The 18,553-nt window shown below is 47.8% G+C and overlaps 1 protein-coding gene across 26 annotated transcripts in view; it reads right to left on the bottom strand.

Annotated features, from left to right (window-relative positions):
* Mical2 (microtubule associated monooxygenase, calponin and LIM domain containing 2) overlaps positions 1–18,553 on the bottom strand; it is a 184,717-nt gene that overhangs the window by 123,245 nt on the left and 42,919 nt on the right. For 19 of the 26 annotated variants that reach the window (XR_010055211.1, XM_063269404.1, XM_063269413.1 and 16 more), the window contains one exon: positions 16,044–16,383. The exons of 1 other annotated variant lie outside the window; for it this stretch is intronic. Coding sequence is in view for 24 of the 25 variants with exons in the window: in XM_063269404.1 (XP_063125474.1) it covers positions 16,044–16,307 (264 nt within the window). In the remaining variant the exon portion in view is untranslated. The remainder of the gene's footprint in view (positions 1–16,043; positions 16,384–18,553) is intronic. 6 more of the 26 variants (XM_063269383.1, XM_063269392.1, NM_001139508.2 and 3 more) reach the window with 1 other exon arrangement.

Raw genomic sequence — 18,553 nt, 5'->3', positions numbered from 1 at the left:
AGAGTATCTGCATATAGACACCTTTCCCAACAAAGAAAGAGGAGACATTACAGGCAAGAGGGGTGCTGTGAGCTTTTTACACATCTTTCCCCAGACAGAGAACTCAGGCCCCTACAAGGAATGTAATCTTGACCAACATTGTGGCTACTACAAAAGCAGCAAAGAAATGTACTCAGAAGTTCTCAATAATTCCAAGGAGGTCAACTTACACCATAAAGTGCTTTATAATTAAAATGCTTTTGAAACTGTAACTAGATCATAGTGTGTAGACATCAGGAGGTTTTAATCATGCACCGTCCTTCCTTACTGCGAATGATTATCATGTGAGACTCACCTACAGCCTGCCACAAAACGTTCTCTTTTCTATCTGAGAATACCTTGAAGGGCACGTATCTGGAAGGCGTCTCACAGCCTAACTGGCAATTGTCTGGAATTCTTTCACAAATGCCATGCCTGAGCAGTCAGAGAACCTGGTCTCTGGGGCAGACCTTGGTGTCCCCTTGGATATGTGGAGAGTGCCCATGTGGAGAATGGAGGACTTCCGAGCTCTGGGTCTGTTCTGACATTGCTGCAGATATCTTGCACAGATAGGCAAAGTTCTCCAGCTGAAACCAAGTATAGGATTGACAAGTAGGTGAGGACATAGTTCAAGCTCTCCTGAACTATGAAAAGAAAATAAGACTTTTAGATGCGACCAGCCACACACCTGATTCTGTCCATCAGGAAAGAAGAAAAGTGCATCCCTCATTCATTCTACTCATGCTCAGATCAGCTTTCTTCAAGGCTATCCTCTCCCATTGGGTGCCAGGGAAACAGAAATGCACAAGTCATGTTTCCTGTCCACATTTCCTCACAATTCAGCGAAGGGAGCGCAAGCACCTAAGCAAAACAGCTCACCAACCTTGCACACCCAGGACCGGTCTTCACTGAGTGGGAAGGAACGCAGGAGCTGGAGGAGACGTGACCTAAAGAGGCCAAATGCATAAAAGTGGGGCCAAAGGGAAGGCTGAGGAAGTCAAACCACAAAGTCTCAGAGTGGGCGTGGTGGGGCTATGAGCTGAGACTGTAGATCTAGAGCACATCTGAAGAGGTGGGAGGAAGAAGGAAGTGGGGTGTAGTATGGACTTGGTTTAACTCTGTCAAGTGCCAAGGTACTGTACTCACGGAGGCGTGGTGACACAGCACCTGTAATTCCAACACCTGGGAAAGCTGAGGCAGGAGAATCACCAGTTTGAGAATAGCTTGATCTATACATTGAGATCCTGTCTCAAGCACACCTACAGCATGAGATGCAGTTAAATGTGGTCTCATGGGAGAAGTTAAAAGAAGATGGAGAAATCAGATAGAGCCTAGTCAGGGGTTTCAGGAAGTTTAAACCTTGTAGACAATGGGAGCCCCCACAGGGAATCAGCCCCAGGCCTCTGGTGGGAGTGGGGGAACTACACATCCTTATAGCAGGACTCTCAGACCTACCAGCAATGTCAATAGTGACACAGAGGCTTATTAGTATTTAAGGTTTAGGCCTTTTGCTAGGCAGTCTCCAGACCACTCTAACCTATGTAATCCTGGTACGATGTCCCAGCATGTGGCCAGGTCTACCTCTCGGCTCCACTCTGGTCCACATCTGCTCTGCCCTGGTCTGTCTGCTCACCTCCATGTTCTCTGGCTAAATCTTCCATCTGTCAATCATCCCAGCATCCCTCTCTCCGCCTAGAAGATTCACCCTCTACTTCCTGTCCTGGTATTGGCCATCAGCTCTTTATTAAAGCCAATCAGATACAATTCCAGACTGTTGCAGGTAAGTGAGGAAGAAGAAATATTTACAAAATATGAGACCAGAGATAGCAACCCCAAGATCCTGACAGTATTAATTCTCTGCTGGTACAGAATTAACAATCGAATACACAGACATACCCTCACACAGTGTACCCCAGCACACACACTGACAGTACGATCATGACAGGGAGCACCCAGGCCTCTCTACTAACAGTGGCAAAACAAGGCTGACTCTTGCCAAAGGAAGTGCAGAAAGCCCGTCTTCAAAATCATGTGTCACCACGCCTCCAAGAGCACCAGGAGCAGCTGAGTCACCCCTGCCCTTTTAGGCTCCGGGACCACTCTCCATGATCAACACAGCTTTACAGGGAAGATGGAGGCTGCCAGGGCCTTGCCTCTATTTTTCACTCAGTTACTTTGTTTCTGTCCCAGGGAAGAAAGGTACACCGTGGTCCAGTATAGATGGGACTAGACTATACCCTTAGCAAGGGCACCAGCCAGAACGTAATCACTGAAGCACATGATTCAGAGACTATCCATAGAGATGTTTCCCCTTGATTATGTAATTATTTCATGAATCCAAGCAGAGCAACCTTTACAAACAGAGCAACAGAAACCAAAATCAACCAAACATAAAACCCCAGCACTCCATGGGAATAGAATGAAGTAGTAATGTCCTAATGGGAAGAAGCTGGAGGTGTAACTGAGAGATCAGGTATGAGGCCCTTGGCTTTGTCCCCAGTGCTGGGGAGGAAGGGAATGCAGAAGGAGAGAGAGGAGTCTCCCCACCCACAAGAAGCAGGGCCCTCTCTTGGCTTGAGTAAAAGAGAGCAAAGCAGGGGGAAAGGTTCCTCCATTAGCAGCAGCACAGGAAGGTTCCCATCTGCTCGTCAGACCACTCAGACTCCCAAGGAGAACTCCCCTACTGGCACTCTAAAAGACACAGCCTCATCACCACCGGTAATTTTTGCTGCACAAATAAATCCAAAGCATGCGGAAGGGCTTTGTAAGTTACAATGCTTTTCACAAGTGGGTCAACTCCAGGAATCAATAAGTGACATTTGTCACAGCCAGATTACCCTCCCATCCTGCTCCTTGAAAAATGTTTTATTATATTTATTTGTATGTATGTATGAGAGAGAGACATATGGTAACAGGTGTGCATATCATACACAATGCAGTCACAGGACAGTTTGCAGGGAGTCAGTTCTCTTTGCAATGTGGGTCCTAGGAATCGAACTCAGGTCATCGAGCTTGGCAGCAAGGGCCACCAAACTGCCTTGCCAGCCCACACCCTGTTTCTTACAAATGAGTGTTATTAGATTTACTTGTAGTGCACAGAACTGACTGTTATCTTTAAAACAAACAAAAACAAAAAAAGCCACAGACCTACTTTCGAAGGGTTTAAAGCTCACTTAAAGAGTCTAGTATGTTTTCAACTAAGCCAAAAGAAAAAAAAAACAACAACAACAAAAAAAAAAACAAGTCCCAGAGCCACATCTGACCCCCTTCTCCTACCCTATGAAGGCTAGTCTGGGTTGTTTTGTTTGCTTTTTGAAACCCACTTCTTAAAAACACTGAGGAAACCTTTGCCACTTCCGAGGTTTCCAGGAATGGTGTAGACCCCAGTTAATCTTATAAACCAAAGTCTCTATGGGCTCTATGGATGGCTTCTACCACCCCAAGTCAGGGGAAAGAGAGCTCTGACAGCAGCAGAGGCCAGATAGCCCTACGAGGATAGCTAGACCAATTAACTAGTTCCGGGACCCCACTGCTAAGTACCTACTGGGTGCTAAGAAGGTATCTGGTGTGTGAAAAGGGTACAAGATTTCAAAGGTTCTGCAGCATTTGGGAAAAATAAATGGAGCAACAGGCTGTGCTTGGGGCTGGTGCTTGATTGAGTTATTTATGGGAAGTACAATAGAGTAGAATGGTGCTGTGTGGGTTTCCTCCGGAACCCTGAGATTCTCCTCCTTTTTACTTTATGTGTAGAGGAGTACAGCATAGGCCAGAGACCCCAAGAGCTAGAACCAAACGCCCAGCTAAGAACTGTAAGCTACAGTGTTCCCTCTACTTCAGGCACTGAGCCGCAGCCTTCCTACCTATGAAATGCTCGCCTAACACATGATGGGGAGCTCCCTTTTCAGCCCCAACCAGCACAGCAGGTGACAGCTGGAACAGCTTGGACTAGAAGGGATACAAACCAAGATGCTCAATCATGGGAAGGCAACTCCAGATCAGCCAAGAGGGAGAACATTTCTTTACTGTTCCCTCTAGCATTAAACAGAAGGAATGGGTTTTATCTCAACAGTTACTGCTTATTACTAGTATCTGTGACAGTGAAGTCTCCATCCATCCATCATACATACACACATACATACACACATACGCGCACACACACTCCACAAGTCTATCTGCTATAAATCCATCCATCTCTACCTATCCTCCCATCATCATCTCATACATCTGTCTATTCATCCATCCTTTCCCACGTACCCACCCATCCACCTATCCAACTACCCATCTGCCAACCTATCTATCTGTCCGCCCTTACATCCATCTGCCCATCCATCTATCCAGCCTCATTCACCTGACCATCCATCATCCAAGGAATTATTGTCCCCGTTGAATAAAATTTAATGGTTACTTTAAGACAAACAAAACAAAATACCTGCAGAAACTGGGAATTTAGGCAGAGCAGATAGATGGGGAGGTACCCTGGCAGTCAAACCTTTCAGAACATGAGATCTTTGCTTCTTTCTCTCCTGAGATACAAACTCCCCTAGACCTAGAGATCCAGAACTCCAGAGGTTGTGAGCACGTAACATCCAGTGACCCTTGACAAGGATTTCGAAACTGGAGAGCCCAGAATAATCAAATTGCCTCTGCTGTTATTCACATCTAAGATAAACTTACCCAGTGCTCCTTACCCAGCAGGTAGCATGGACCCCAACGTACTTTTATGTCAGTGGAAACAAAGAAAGGCATAAGGCTTAGCTAAATACAATGTTGTCAATCTATGGAGACCTCTCAGGAAAGCCTAGGCAATTCATTCACAAACACCAGTGCCAGCTAGACATCTCCTAAGAGATGACACTATGGGACACCCTAGAGCCAGGCATCCTAAAGAAAGGGAACCTCCTCAGGTACCCCCTGAACTTGAACTTTAGTGAGGTAGTGCTGCTACCTCTGTAGGGATGTCCTGTGTTAGGGCTTTACTTATACATCCTGCCCAGAGACAGACACTTCCCCTTAACTCCTAACAGAGAAGTAATCACAAAGTAGCCCTCAGGCAGCGGCAGGGGGTGGGGGACCCACAACAATGAACCCTGCTATCCAGAAACATGACAAACACCATAATTGTAGCTCAGATTGGGCACTGTTCCTAGATACTTAAATATATTAATTTATCCCAGCTTCCCAGACCCCTGTAAGGTGGGTGCTATTATAAACCTAAAACAAAAAGCCAGGGACCATAGCAGGCTATGAACCTAGGCTGCTATGACCCTATAGGCCATGCTCTCAGCCATGGTTCCACAGCCACTCTGATACCTCATCGAAGACTTGGGAGCATCCCAGGTGTACTATTCAGTGGAGGTCTGAGCATGCCTTCCTCTCTAGGCCCTCTCACCTCAGCAGTCCACGGCCAGCATCTTGCCCATGGGATTTAAGATACTGAACACATGATCAATGTTTCTTGTCTTGGCCCCATCTCAGAAGCATTGGCTTCTTCACATTGATGGGACTGCATGGGAGGTGAGAGGCTGGGCATAGGGAGAGGGCAGGAGGCCAGCGGGCAGATACCTAGAATCCCAAGACCCTAGGCATTATATTTAAGGAACAACACAGCCACCAGCCAACTGGAACATGGGTGCTCACAGACTCTGGAAGTCAGGTTGAAGCAGAGTATGCTCCAAGGGCCAAAACAGTTTCATAAGTGAAAAAAAAAAACCGAAAACCTCATATATGTCATCTGAGCCCAGTGACCACAACACCTTTTCTGATTAGAGAATTAATTAAGAAAAATAAAAAAGCAGAGTCGGGATATGGTTTTCTAACAGCATGGAGCCCTGGCCCCACCCATGGACTCTCGGCATCCTGTACAAAGAAAGCATTCCATCATTTTAGCACCTTTCCTCAAGACAATAGGCTACATTTTTCCACCTAAGAATTGTTGGCCTGAAACCACAGAAGGAGGGTCAGCGAGTGTGGATGTGGTTGGACACAGTCTCTGAGGACAAAAGATTAATGGCTTTCCCAGGCCTGCTATCTGCTGGTCCAGATGCTGAACGTAAGGGCTGGTCTTAGAATACATTGCCTTAAAGACTCTCTTGCAGGCACTGTGGGAGCAGAGGACCAATGTGCACATTTCCGATCTGGCAGGAGTGGGCAGGGAAAGTCAGTGGAGAGTTGGGGGTCAGAGCAGTCTCGGAGCCTTTTCTCACTGCTGCTGCAGGAAAGAGGAACTGGCTGCTGAGGGAGGCCTTGCTTCGTAACCAACCAGCTGAGGTGACCTTTGTGCTAAATAGGCCATCTATCAGTAGCACACAGGTGACATGGCTGAGATATTCCCTCGTTTCCCTGACCTGCAGGCAAGCTGTTTAAGCAAGCTGCTCCCTGGGACACAAGAATAGGGTCACTGTGAAGCTCTCAGGTGCATCAAGGTTAACTCTGGGTCAGGGGTTACCGTAGTCTACTCCTGTCTGTCTCTAGTACCCCTAGGATGTCACAAGTTCTTCCAGGAGGAAATCAGATCTGGTGACCCTGTACCCAGAAGTCCCCTGTGACTTTTCAACTCATTGAATAAAAAGGCCCAGTTCCTTACGGTATTCATACTCTCTGGCCCATCTTTAGCAAGAATTTCTTTCTTTTTCCGTTCTCTGTTGAAAATAAAGTTATTTCCATTCAATGTATTCTGACCACAGTTTCTCCTCTGTCATTTCCCTTCCAGGTCTTCCCCACCTCCCTATAGCAAGGATTCTAACTAATAGTTGGCGTCTGAATTGAGAAGTCCTGTAAGGGTAAAATTATCAGCTATTCCATGACTTGATACTAAAGAATGCAAAATACATTATAAGTAAATGCCATAGTTATTTGTTGCTAAAACAATAACACTTCAGATGTGTTTGGGCTAAATCAAAGCTTTGATTAGAATGAAAGGAAAAAAAAGAAAGAAAGAAAAAAGAAAAAAAAAGGACTTTGGATGTGTGCTGTCACGTGATGGTCTTGAAATCAAGCTGACTGAAATGGCCAAACACAAAATGGCAAATGCATAATTCCCTTCTCTGAAACACCCCAATCAGGAAAAATTCCAGAGGCAGGGCAGGGCAAGTGGAGCAGGGGTTACTGCTAGAGAGTACGGAATTTCTATTTAAAGTGTTGGACATTTATAGAAATAGAACCTGGTGCTGAGTGAGTGGGTGAGTTCTATAACCTCAGAACTCTAGAGATGCAGGCAGGAGGTTTAGGAGTTCAAGGCCAGCCCAGGATACATCATGAGTCTGAAGCTAACCTGAACTATGTGAGATCCTGTCTCAAAACAGACAGGCATACAGACGGTTGAGTAACTGCTCAATTCATGTCATGGAATTGGACCCTTAAAATGGTTGAGGTCACACATATATTTTACCACATTTAAACACCCCAGTTTTCTAGTGTCTACAGATGGTCATGTTAAACAGACGTAACAGAAGAGTCACGCTAGGATCTGCATATGAGAGAGGACACGCTCTCCCCCAGGCCTGGGTTACATCACTCAGTGCTATTGTTCCAGTTCCACAAGAAGCCTCTTTTGAGTACAGAAACTACACGTGATGGCTACAGGCCCAATCCTAAACAAAATATTTATACTTCCCTGTCTAAGGCTCAGGAAACATTGCAGAGGAAGGGGGCAGGAAGTCTGTAAGAGCCAGGTGATAGGCTGAGCTGTGAAATACCTGTCTCCAGGCACAAACAAGCAGAATTATCACTGTCACAATAGCTAAGGCTACCTACACTCAGACTACAAAGGACGCCCAGCAAGAATAAGTCAAAGTGGTGGGAGGCTCCTGGGTCCTACTCTTTCCCTGAGCTGAGCTACGGACTATTAATCCTGGGAGACCTAGGAGATGGGGCGATCGCTGTCTTTACTGGTAGACCTACGTCTGAGCCTACCTGACTGCAGGAGATAGCTCCAAGCCCACAGTCAGACAGACCGTAGTGAAGCCCACGGGTGACTAAACAAATAAATACACAGATTTGAAGATGGTCGAGAGATCTGTGGGAGGGGGCAGACCAAGAGTGGTGCCAGCAAAGTGGATACAAGAATAGAAGGGATAGTGAACCTCCCAGGACTTTCTCTCCTTGGATTAAATAAATAGCTGTCCCCTAGAAAGGGTCCTCAGAATGACGTCTTTCCTCTACAGAATGCCAGGGTGTGGTGTGTTTAAAGTCGTTTCACCAGTCTGGAGAGTACTTAGAGGTTATGAACATTTGCTGTTTTCCCAGATCATTCAAGCTCAGTTTCTAGCACCAACATGGCAGATCACAAATGCCTGAAACTGGGGCTGGGGATTTAGCTCAGTGGTAGAGTGCTTACCTAGGAAGCACAAGGCCCTGGGTTCGGTCGGTCCCCAGCTCCGAAAAAAAGAACCAAAAAAAAAAAAAAAAAAAAAAAAAAACCAAATGCCTGGAACTCCAGTTCCATGGGAATCTGACGCCGTCTCCTGGACTCCTTGGGTGTGGCACTCAGACATACGTGCAAGCAAATACTCCTTCACATAAAATAAAGTGTCTACGTTGTTCCTCCACTTTCTTGTACTGTTCACTGTGGCTCACATCATAGCTCTCTCAGACAGCATGGCCTAGAGACTGACTACTGATCCTTCAGTGGCCACCTCTGCCCTGAATTCCTGCTTTAAAAAACACGAGCCTTTTCTTTGAGGCCCCATGGCTATTTGTGGTTGCTTACGGCTACTTGCAGCTGAACACAGTCCTTGCTGACTCAGCAACAGAGGACAACTTAAAGTTGAGCCTGATGTACTTCCGTGTAGCTTGCCCCACAAAATTCCTTGCTATGGAAAATACCCATCCGTCTGTCCGACCTTCCTTCCTTCCTTCCTTCCTTTTCTTCCTTCCTTCCTTATTTTAATTGCTTCTTTGTGAATTTCACACCATGCATCCCAATCCCACTCATCTCCCCCTCCCTCCATAGTCACCCTCTGCCCTTGAGACCCCCCCCAAAGAAAACAAACAAAAAAATCTCATTGAGGAAGCCACGCTGTGTCACAGTGTGTCACACAGTATACCTTGTTGCCCCAAACAGCTTGTCTTGCAAATGTTCATTATGAGTCATTGGTCTGGTTAGAAACCTCTGGCCTCTGCTACACCATCAACACTGGATCCTCACTGGGACTTTCCTCAGATTAACAACAACAACAACAACAGCAACAACAATGACAACAACAATGACAATGACGGCGAAAAGGGTCTCAAAAAGCAGGACAGACAGAAGCCAGGCAGCTCTTTCTATGTGGGTAGCTTTCAACCTTCCATTCCTGCCTCCCGCCCTACCCAGACATCCGTTTATTTGGATAATCTGACCAGAGGCTCCCTAGGGCTTTGTACAACCCTGGGTGGGCCAGAGACTGCAACAAGAGTTTGTTTTTCTCCATGGTAAAGGAAGGCTGCTCTCCAGCCTTGCAGACCTATCGATTGGCTGATTTCCCACACTCCCTGGGAGCTCCATGAGTCTCAGATGCTGGCTGCAATCACTGTCCCCGCCCCACACGAGAGAGATGCTCAGAGGCAAATGTAGGACAGGTGCTGCCATAAACAAGCAAAAGGAAGTTGGGATGGCATCTAAAAATTCCTCATGCAGCCTTGGGGATACCACAGCTCACAAGGGATAGCTTCAGGAAAAGGCTGTTTACCAACTTCAACACGCTTGCCTTTCTTTTTTGAGGCAGGGTTTCACCACCTAGCCCTGGTTGGCCTAGAACTCTCTATGTAAACTAGTTGAGCCTCTCCCTCCCTAGTGCTGGGATTAAAGGTCAGCATGCCTCACTAAAGGAAGGGTAAAGGATGGAACCCAGGGTTTCATGAATGCTAGGCAAGCACTACTGAGCTACGTTCTCAGCTCAGTTAGCTTTTTCTTTAAAAAACAAACAAACAAGTATATTTAAATGCAGTAATTACTCAGTATCTCTGGGGTTCTAATAAACCTCTATTGTTTTCCCCACAGACACCAAACTCTGTGATGTTTAAGTCTCTTGAATAAAACGATGATAGTGTTTGCACATAACCTGTGCAGATCTTCCATGCACTTCAAGCTAACTATAGATCACTTATAACAATACCAATAACATGCAAAATGTTATGTAAATGGTTTTTATTGTGTCATCTCAGGGCAGACAAGGAAAAAAAATCCATCAAGACAGACAAACTTATTTTTAAGTATTTTTGATCCATGGTTGGTTGAATCCATAGATAGAAAACTTAGGAATACATAGGGCTGACTGCGTCTCCACAAAATAAGTCACAAGTGGGCCCAGATTACTAACTTTGTATGAAGCTAGTGCAAAGAGAAGGAGTTTTCCTCTCAATAAAATGTTGTCAGGAGGTGACCACGGGCAGACCTCAAGTGCTTTATTGAGATAGGTGAGGTGTAGCAGTTAGCACAGGGTTGCAGTAGCAGGCTCAGTGAGCTCTGGCCAGGTGAGTGGGCAGATCCAGAATTTGCCTCAACTAGTCCTTGCCCAGAGTTCAGCACTTCACAGCCCTGAGCCAGAGCCACCTCTGCCTTACCAGCTGCCTGTACCTGTCCATATTAGGCAAAGAGGCACTTGACCTGCTGCAGCCCCACAGCATGACTTCAGACATCTGGAATGTCTGATAGGCTTATCCAAGCAGGAGATAGCAACTGGGTGCTCCCAATTTTACCCTTTCCACTCCCAACTCCCTCCCCAACTCTCAGCTGCAGGCCTCCCCAGTGACTTCACCAAGGCAGTGCAGGGGCTACACAGCAAGCTAGGTCATGCGTGAGAACCAGCGCGTGGGATCTACATGGGGAGGTGGTGCTGAGGCAGCCATGGTTAAGGGTCGCACGGGGGAGGACAGGATATGGTGTGTCAGCCCAGCTTGAGGTCCCTCCCACCCTCCTCCCCCAATCTCTGACAGGAACAGGAGTCTGCATGAGTCACGTTCTGCCAGTGAGTTTTTATGCAAGGTGGACAATACATGCTGGTCTGCAATGATAACCTATTTTCACAGGCAACCCAGGAAGGTGCTAGAAGGAGCTCTGGACTGGGAGGTGGGGAGTCCAGTCCACGGAGGTTGAGGTGCAGGTCCTCTGCCCATGGTCCTTCTAGGGCCTGTCTTTGACTTCAGGACCCTTTCCTTGCAGCATGGCCCTCAAAGCAGGAGGCTCTTTCCCCCACCTCTTCCTCTCATCCATCTGTCTGTCTGCCCATCCATCTGTCCATCCATCCATCCACCCTCCCGTGCCCTCCCCCTTTCTTTTCCATTACACAGCCAATGTCTCTTTCTATATTGCCTTTCTCCTGTTCTACAAGACAGACTCCTACTTCTATGGCAAACACCCAAACCATTTGCCCTCTTTTGAGAAGCATTTCCAGACCACCCCAGCCCCCAGACAGTTAGCCCGTTGTTTTCCTGTATTCCTGCATACTGGGGTGCAAACCTCTCTCCCAGCACTTGCATTCTTAGTGATTGGGATGGCTTGGTGTTTGCTGAGCATTAACTATGCAGCAGGCAGCACTCAAGGACTCCACAGGAAGTCTGTATTTAACCCTAACGGTTCCTCTATGAAGTAGATACACTGCTAATCTCATTCGACCAAGAACAGCAGAGACTGTAAAGCAGCCCAGGGAACCATGGAAAGATTGATGGCTATCTAGATAAGCCTTTGCTGCATAGTATTAGCTCAGTAACACTCATCCTGTGAATTATTAAACATGTACGGGAATAAGGAAGTAATTACACTCCTATCTCCATTATAAAAAGCTCGGGTGAGAACTTTTTCTTTACTGACAAAATCTCATGTATTCCCTGAATTCCTGGTCCTCCTGCCTCCACCTCCCTAGTACTAGGATTACAGGCATGGGCAATCACACATAACTTGAGAACTCTTCTTTTTTATATAATTTAAAGTTATTATTATTATTATTATTATTATTGTGTGTAGGAGGATGCATGCTGTGGAATGTGTGTGGAGGTCAAAAGATACCTTTTGGAAGCTTCTTCCACTTCCATGTATGTTTCAGGGATTGAACTCAGGTCCCCAGGCTTTCGTGACAAGTCTTTATCCACTGACCCATCCCAGCATCTAACCTGCAGTGTTTTTTTGTTTGTTTGTTTGACAGTGTCTTGTGTAGCTCAGGCTGGCTGCAAACGCGTTGTAGAAGGTAGACTAATACCTTCTTTACCCTTTTTACTGTGGGTCTAGCTACAAACACCTGCGGCTGGGGCAAACCAACAGAGCCCAAACCCTAGCCTGCTACTCACTGGCTTCCCCAAGACAGCCGTGGCTCCCAGCTGCCCATCCTACTTCCCTCCCTATCTCCTGGGCCAGCTGAAGAGAATACTATTCTCTTAAGTTGCTCCTAGCATTACATAAGTGCATGGATTTGGCGGTGTGACAACTCCATACCAAATTAAATATTGCAAGCTCCTCTGGTCCTGACATATGACCTACCCACCTGAATGTCACATCTGAGCCAGGTGTGGCACTAGTGCCAAGGTGGTGTCAATCTCAGTAGAGTTCATTTGGTTTGAGCCTTGGCTCACCCCATTTTTATCCAGAGCCACACCCAGGAAGCGAATTATGGAGTGCCTAATGAAACCCTCATAAATATTAATAGGTCATAAACAACGATCTCAGGTTAAATTATGCAATGCATGCTGTGTCAGTGCTCTGGAGACCTGTTAGGTCATTCTCCACTGAAGCTCTTCTCCTCCTAGTAGATCCTGGCCCCTCTGCCACTGTCACCAGCACATGCTGACCTGTGTAGCTAGAGATTTGGAAGCAATCACAGTGCTTAGGACCAGGAGTTGGGAAGGCTAGTCCCGATCAACTCCAGATGGTATTGGATTATGTTCCTCTCAATACAGAGAAGAGGTCCAGACAAATTGCATTTGTTCCCACTCACGCCTGTGGCTAACTGGGAACTTTAATTAAGCCCAGCATTCAACACACCTGCATTATCTGGAGTAGCATTTATGATCAACCACATATTTGCTAAGGTCTAGTATTTCTTATCTGGATGATGCTAAGCATAAACTATTATGTCAAAGAAAACAAACACTCTGTGTGAACAAGTCAGTGTCTGTCACGTAGGAGGGCAGGTGGGACCCATCCCTTGTGGCTTGGCTTGATTCATGAGAAGAACAGCAGCACGGCCTCTTAGAGCTGAGAACCCATCACCCATGCATGAGTTTGGTATGGGAGGGCCTAAGCAGAAATAAAGTAACCAGTAAAAGTGGAAAACACCTGTGTTTGTCTGCACTCCCACAGTCCTGGGAAACCGCCCCACCTTCATGTCAACCATGTGATGCTTGGCAGGGCTGATTACAGTAACCAGCTTTTCAGGATTGGACCATTATAAATTCAGAGGCGGGCCAGTCAAAAACTCACTATTGAACAGCAAGAGAAAGATGTGTCTTTTGGATCACAGACCTGTGGAGATAGGACTCAGACATCTCAAGGGGAGAGAAACCCCAATCACAGTATAGGGGAATGGAGCAAAACATCCAATGTGGATGGAGGGGAGAGAATGGAAAAGACACGTGGTGGACCATCCTCTCTCCATGACTGAGTGCTTTCCCTGCTGGCTTGATGGGTTGGAGTTGGGTCTCCAAGCTCTCGGAGTCTTAGTCTAGATGGCCAGGGCATTTCCTGACCCTTCCACTCCTCAGCACAGGCAGCTTTTATAAGATGAGCTCTCCCAAAGCGGAAAGCCTCTGTTTCTCCTCACAAACCAGGACGACAATTCCTCGAGCTCTGAGTCGTTCCTATGGAGCACCATGAACTAAAGATGTCCTCGTTCCCTTTGTATCTCAAGTACCCACAGTGATCTGACAGACACAAGGTGTGGGGACTCTGCTGCTTCAGGCCATTAGAGCTTATAAAATAGGACTGGCCCGACAAGTTAGGCCACTCTCTGGCTGCTGATTTCCAGGGCCAGCCATGGCAGTGCATGCCAGTACGCTTAGCCATGAGGACAGGGACGCAGATGGACCAGCAGTTCCAGGCTATACATAGTAGGCTTGGCCAGCCTGGGCTACAGGAGACCCTGTCTCAAAACAAATGACGCCATGCTGACCAGTGTTCCTCTCATGCCATGCTGGATGACTCCCTCAGAAGGCTCACCTTTGATCAGCCACCCAGGCAATGTCACTTCTTAATCAAACATCTCTGCTAGACAACTGTAATCTTAGCACTGAAGTAAGAGAATGGCCATGAGTTAAAAGCAGCCTCGGATAACAGTTTTAAAGATTGTCCATGAGAGAGAGTTTGTCGAATAGTGACCACACAACTTCTATAGTGCCCTCCTTATGACTTTCTTGTGGGGCTCAGGAGCCATACACAGGGTCACTGTTTTTTAAAAGCCACCATATACAGTGACTAAAAGGTAACTCTGATGCTACCCTGGCCCAATTCCCAGGAAGCCATGAAGCAGGAAATCACAACTCTGAAGAGAGGCATTGGTGGGAGTGGCACGAAGGGCATCTGTCTTCTCCCTTTTTCTTTGCCAGCCTGGTATCCTCTAGATACCAGGCTAGAGCACAGCAAGATATTGGACCAGAATGGGGGCGGGGAAGGGGACAGCTCTGCTTCTCAGAGCTGAAGTGCACATGGTTTAGTACAGTTGGAACCCTCTCTGTCCTCTACACACTGGTGCACTGGGCTCAGGAGCTTGGCAGCTGCCTCCCTGGGGCAATGGAAAACAGCCGTATCCCACGGTGGCCTCAGCCACTCCCCATCACCAAAACAGAAACATAACAGGCTCCATTGCCATGGAGAGTTCAATCCTCTTGTTCTGGGATTGGCGCAGCAGAGAATTCCATGGGCTCCGCTGAACCACCTCCTGAGAGGTCTAAATGCTGTGCATTCAACATTAACCTAAACATACAGCCTGGACCTGGACCAGCAATAGTTCTCCAGGGCCAGCGAGGATCAGCTCTAGAAGCCTGTCAGGTGCTGGAATGTCAGAGATGTCAGAGGTGTGATGCTCTGGGCCCCAGCTTCACTGATGTTGCCAACCATAGACCACAGGGGACACAGCCAGTATATGGAGAATTAACTACAGGTGTGCTCCTGAGCGGGGACATGGATCCTGAGGGAAGGCAATGTTAAGAGACCAGAGAACTATCTCGATGACCTAACTCTCCCTATCAGGGAGTCAGCTGGGGACAAGGTTTGGCAAATACAAAGCTTGCTGCATGAACAGAGGGTCTGAGCTCCAACTCCCAGCACCCATATAAAATCTAGGTATGGAGGCAGAAACCTGTAAGACCAGCACTGAGGGGACGGAGGCGGGGATCCTAGGCTGTCCAGTCTAGCTGAGATGCCAAGCTCTAGGCACAGGGGAAGATCCTGCCTTAGAAGACTAATGTGGAGAGCAGTAGAAGAAGATGCCTGAAGTTGACGCCTGGCCTCCTCATCTGCACACACAGGCAAAGTGCACCCACCCCTTCCCACTCCTCACACAACAAAAATGGATGGGAGTCTTTCCAAAACATTGCTGCCGGCAGAGAGAACCACGTAAATGACACTGCTTAGGTAACTCTGTGCCTGAGCTGCGAATCACATAGAGCCAGCCTTCTAGAAGTCTGAACCCAGGTCAAACAGTTGCTGCAGGTGTTCAGTGGGCTGGCAGACAAAAGATACCTTGTATACAGAAGTTGTTCAGTGGGCTCGCAGACAAAAGATACCTTGTATACAGAAGTTGCTCAATAAACAGCCGGGCCCACAGGTGGCAAGCAGGGTTGTAGAGATGGAAAACGTAGGAAGTAGGATGGTAACATTGGCTTCACTCCCTCCATTTTGCTTGGGTTCCCTCCTTTGGGAATGGTACCATGCGGTAGCTGTGCTCCAGGACAATAGGACTGGCTTCAGTGCAGTCCTTCCAGAGAAAGGGAACCTTCCCCTGAGAACCACAATACGACACCCACAGGCGCATCTAGATATCTACTAAGAACCTCAACGCGGCAAGAACAATGGTTCCCTGTCCCACAGGGGTGAGGAATGTCCACAGGGTCCCCTTTACCTTAGTGTTCGAGCAGGCTTTTCCTCGCTTGTACTCCTTGTGGGAGCCACGCTTATCCAGTTTGTGCCACAGAGCTTTGGCCTTCCAGGTGTTCACCTTGGACTTGAGCTGGGTGTAGAAGTTTCTATGGTCCAGCGGATCTAGGTCCAGGAGGCAGGTAAGGATGTTGAAGGCCTGGAGGGTCCCTTTGCATGTGGTAGCTTGTACAAAGTTCTCGAAGACCTGGCTGGCCTGTGCCTGCTTCTCATCTTCATTCTCTCCCATGGTTCAGGAGCTGTGTGGAACAGTGGTGTGGAGGGATCAGCAGGAGTCAGCATAAAGGGAAGGCTAAGTATTACACCTGCAAAGGAAGCCATTGACAGGTGAGCCTTATATTCTTTAAGGGGCAAAAGGGCAGAACTCCATCCCTCATGCTCACCACTCCACATGAACCATATTTGGAGATGATCCAAAGTACCTTCTAGCCTGGCATGCCGCCTTGCTGGCAACCTTTCCCCCAGCCCCCACTCCTGTTCTTGGCCGGAGAACTGCAGATTGCACAAAGCTATATAAATATACTCCGGAGAATGTCAACAGGAGCTAGGCAATCATGCTACAAGTCAGATGGCTCTGGAAACAGTGAGTAAGAAAAGGAAAAGGCCGGAAAGGATTTATGCCCTGTGGTAAACCTACCATTCTTGGTGCTGAGGATTGATTAACATGGATTCTACATAGCTATAAGTATGTCAGTGCACAGATTAAAACAAAAAACAAAAATCCCATGGCCCATCTTCCTCCAGGCTCCTCCATCATCTTTACTGATTACCCTGGGTTAGGACTTTCCCCTATACAGGTGGCAAAAGGCAACCGCTCAAAACTCGTGTTCCTGGAATCTGCCGGAAACACACCATCTTCCTCAGTCAGATAACCAGAAGACAGACTTGCATGGCCTTCTCACTAGCAAAAGGAGCCCATCCTGTGTAAGACCAAGCAGGGAGCTGTTTAAACAAGGGCTTAGGTTGATGCAAGGGAGAAACTCAATGGGGTGTTCATTCACATCACTGAAATAGCTTGCTTGGATTTGAGGCAGGCTTACTCTCTCTCTCTCTCTCTCTCTCTCTCTCTCTCTCTCTCTCTCTCTCTCTTTCTCTCTCCCCACCATTCTAACCTTAAGCATTTCTTAGGAAAATCATTTCAACTTCAAAGGGATGAAAATGAAAAAAAGCCACTTCCCTAAAGCAAAGCTATTTTTTGTCCTCAAGATGAATGGAGAGTTCGGGAAGGTCAGCCAGCATGGGGGGTATGGGCTAGCCAATCTGTCCAGGCTCTGAGGAGCCTGGCAATGGGAGACTGGACAAAGCACAGAGTACAAGGCCCCCGGGCAGCTTCACACTCCCCAGATGGGATCATTTATGGAGGGCACATCTGGATTGGAGGTTGGTTTCAAAATACCCAAAGCGGTCAGGAGGCTGTGTATCTTTCCTCTTAATCTCTGATTCATCCACAACAGTTTCTGGTGCTTTCACTGGTGTCAGCATTACCCTGGGTGCTGGGAACAGTGATGGTTGGTACAGAGACCCCATCTGAGGAAGAGGACAGAACAGTGGACAGAAGAGCACTTGTATCGTTTGGACAAAGAGTGTGGGAGTGCTCAGAGAAGCGGGTGTCCTGTTTGGCTTGGAGAAGTCCCCAGGAGATGCCGAATAGCCTCTATTATGAGAAGGAGAAGGGTTCTAGGACAGATAGGGGAGTGGGCATCATGGGCCATGGAGACACCGTTCAGAGGCATGAGTCTGGAAAGAGGGGGTACAGTTACATCAACAGCAAAGTCAAGGCATTAGCAGTGCAAGCTTTTAGCAAAAATGGCAGGGTAGGGGTTCTGAGACACATCATGGAGTATCCCCTCCAGGCCAAGGCTCATGTGGGAGCCCGTCCTCCCTACTGCTCCCCTGAGAGTGTCCACTGTGCCTGGCCCTGTCTCACATGGAGATTAACCCCCATGCCTGTGCGAGGTCTCACCAGTTTGTACGCACTGACCAGGCCTATTCTTCAGGAGGGCCCACCCGGCTACCCTGATCCATGCCACCCAAGAAGATACAGAGGTGGTGAGGGCTGGCAACACTAGTGCCCCGCCTGGTTTGGAGGAGTCACGAATTCCTTCTCTTGTGCTCCCTCAGCTCCTCTAAGATCCCCAGCACTTGCTTGGCATCTCGGGCACCAACACGGTGGCCTCCCATGTCTCATCGTTCTCTACATGTCTCACTTGCCACCCAGAAAGCACCGACAGAAAGCAGGACTCATCCTCGTCCCAGCGTGCATGCATTCCCAGACTCTCTATCTTTGGAAGCGGAGCGGCGTGCCACTGACGGAGGAGGGTGGAGGGGAGCAGGAAGACAAGCAATGCTCCCAAGGTTCTAGTGCAAGCCCACAATCTTGCCTGAGGATGAGACGGGGTAACCTTGGGGCTACGGGAGCAAGGGTACAAAGCCCCCCTCACTGCCACATGGCCTCACACAAGCCACTCAGGCCCA

Source organism: Rattus norvegicus, chromosome 1 (genome assembly GCF_036323735.1).
Source record: "Rattus norvegicus strain BN/NHsdMcwi chromosome 1, GRCr8, whole genome shotgun sequence".
Lineage (NCBI taxonomy): Eukaryota > Metazoa > Chordata > Mammalia > Rodentia > Muridae > Rattus > Rattus norvegicus.
Note: the sequence above shows the minus strand (reverse complement) of the source record. Positions and strands in the feature narration are given on the sequence as shown.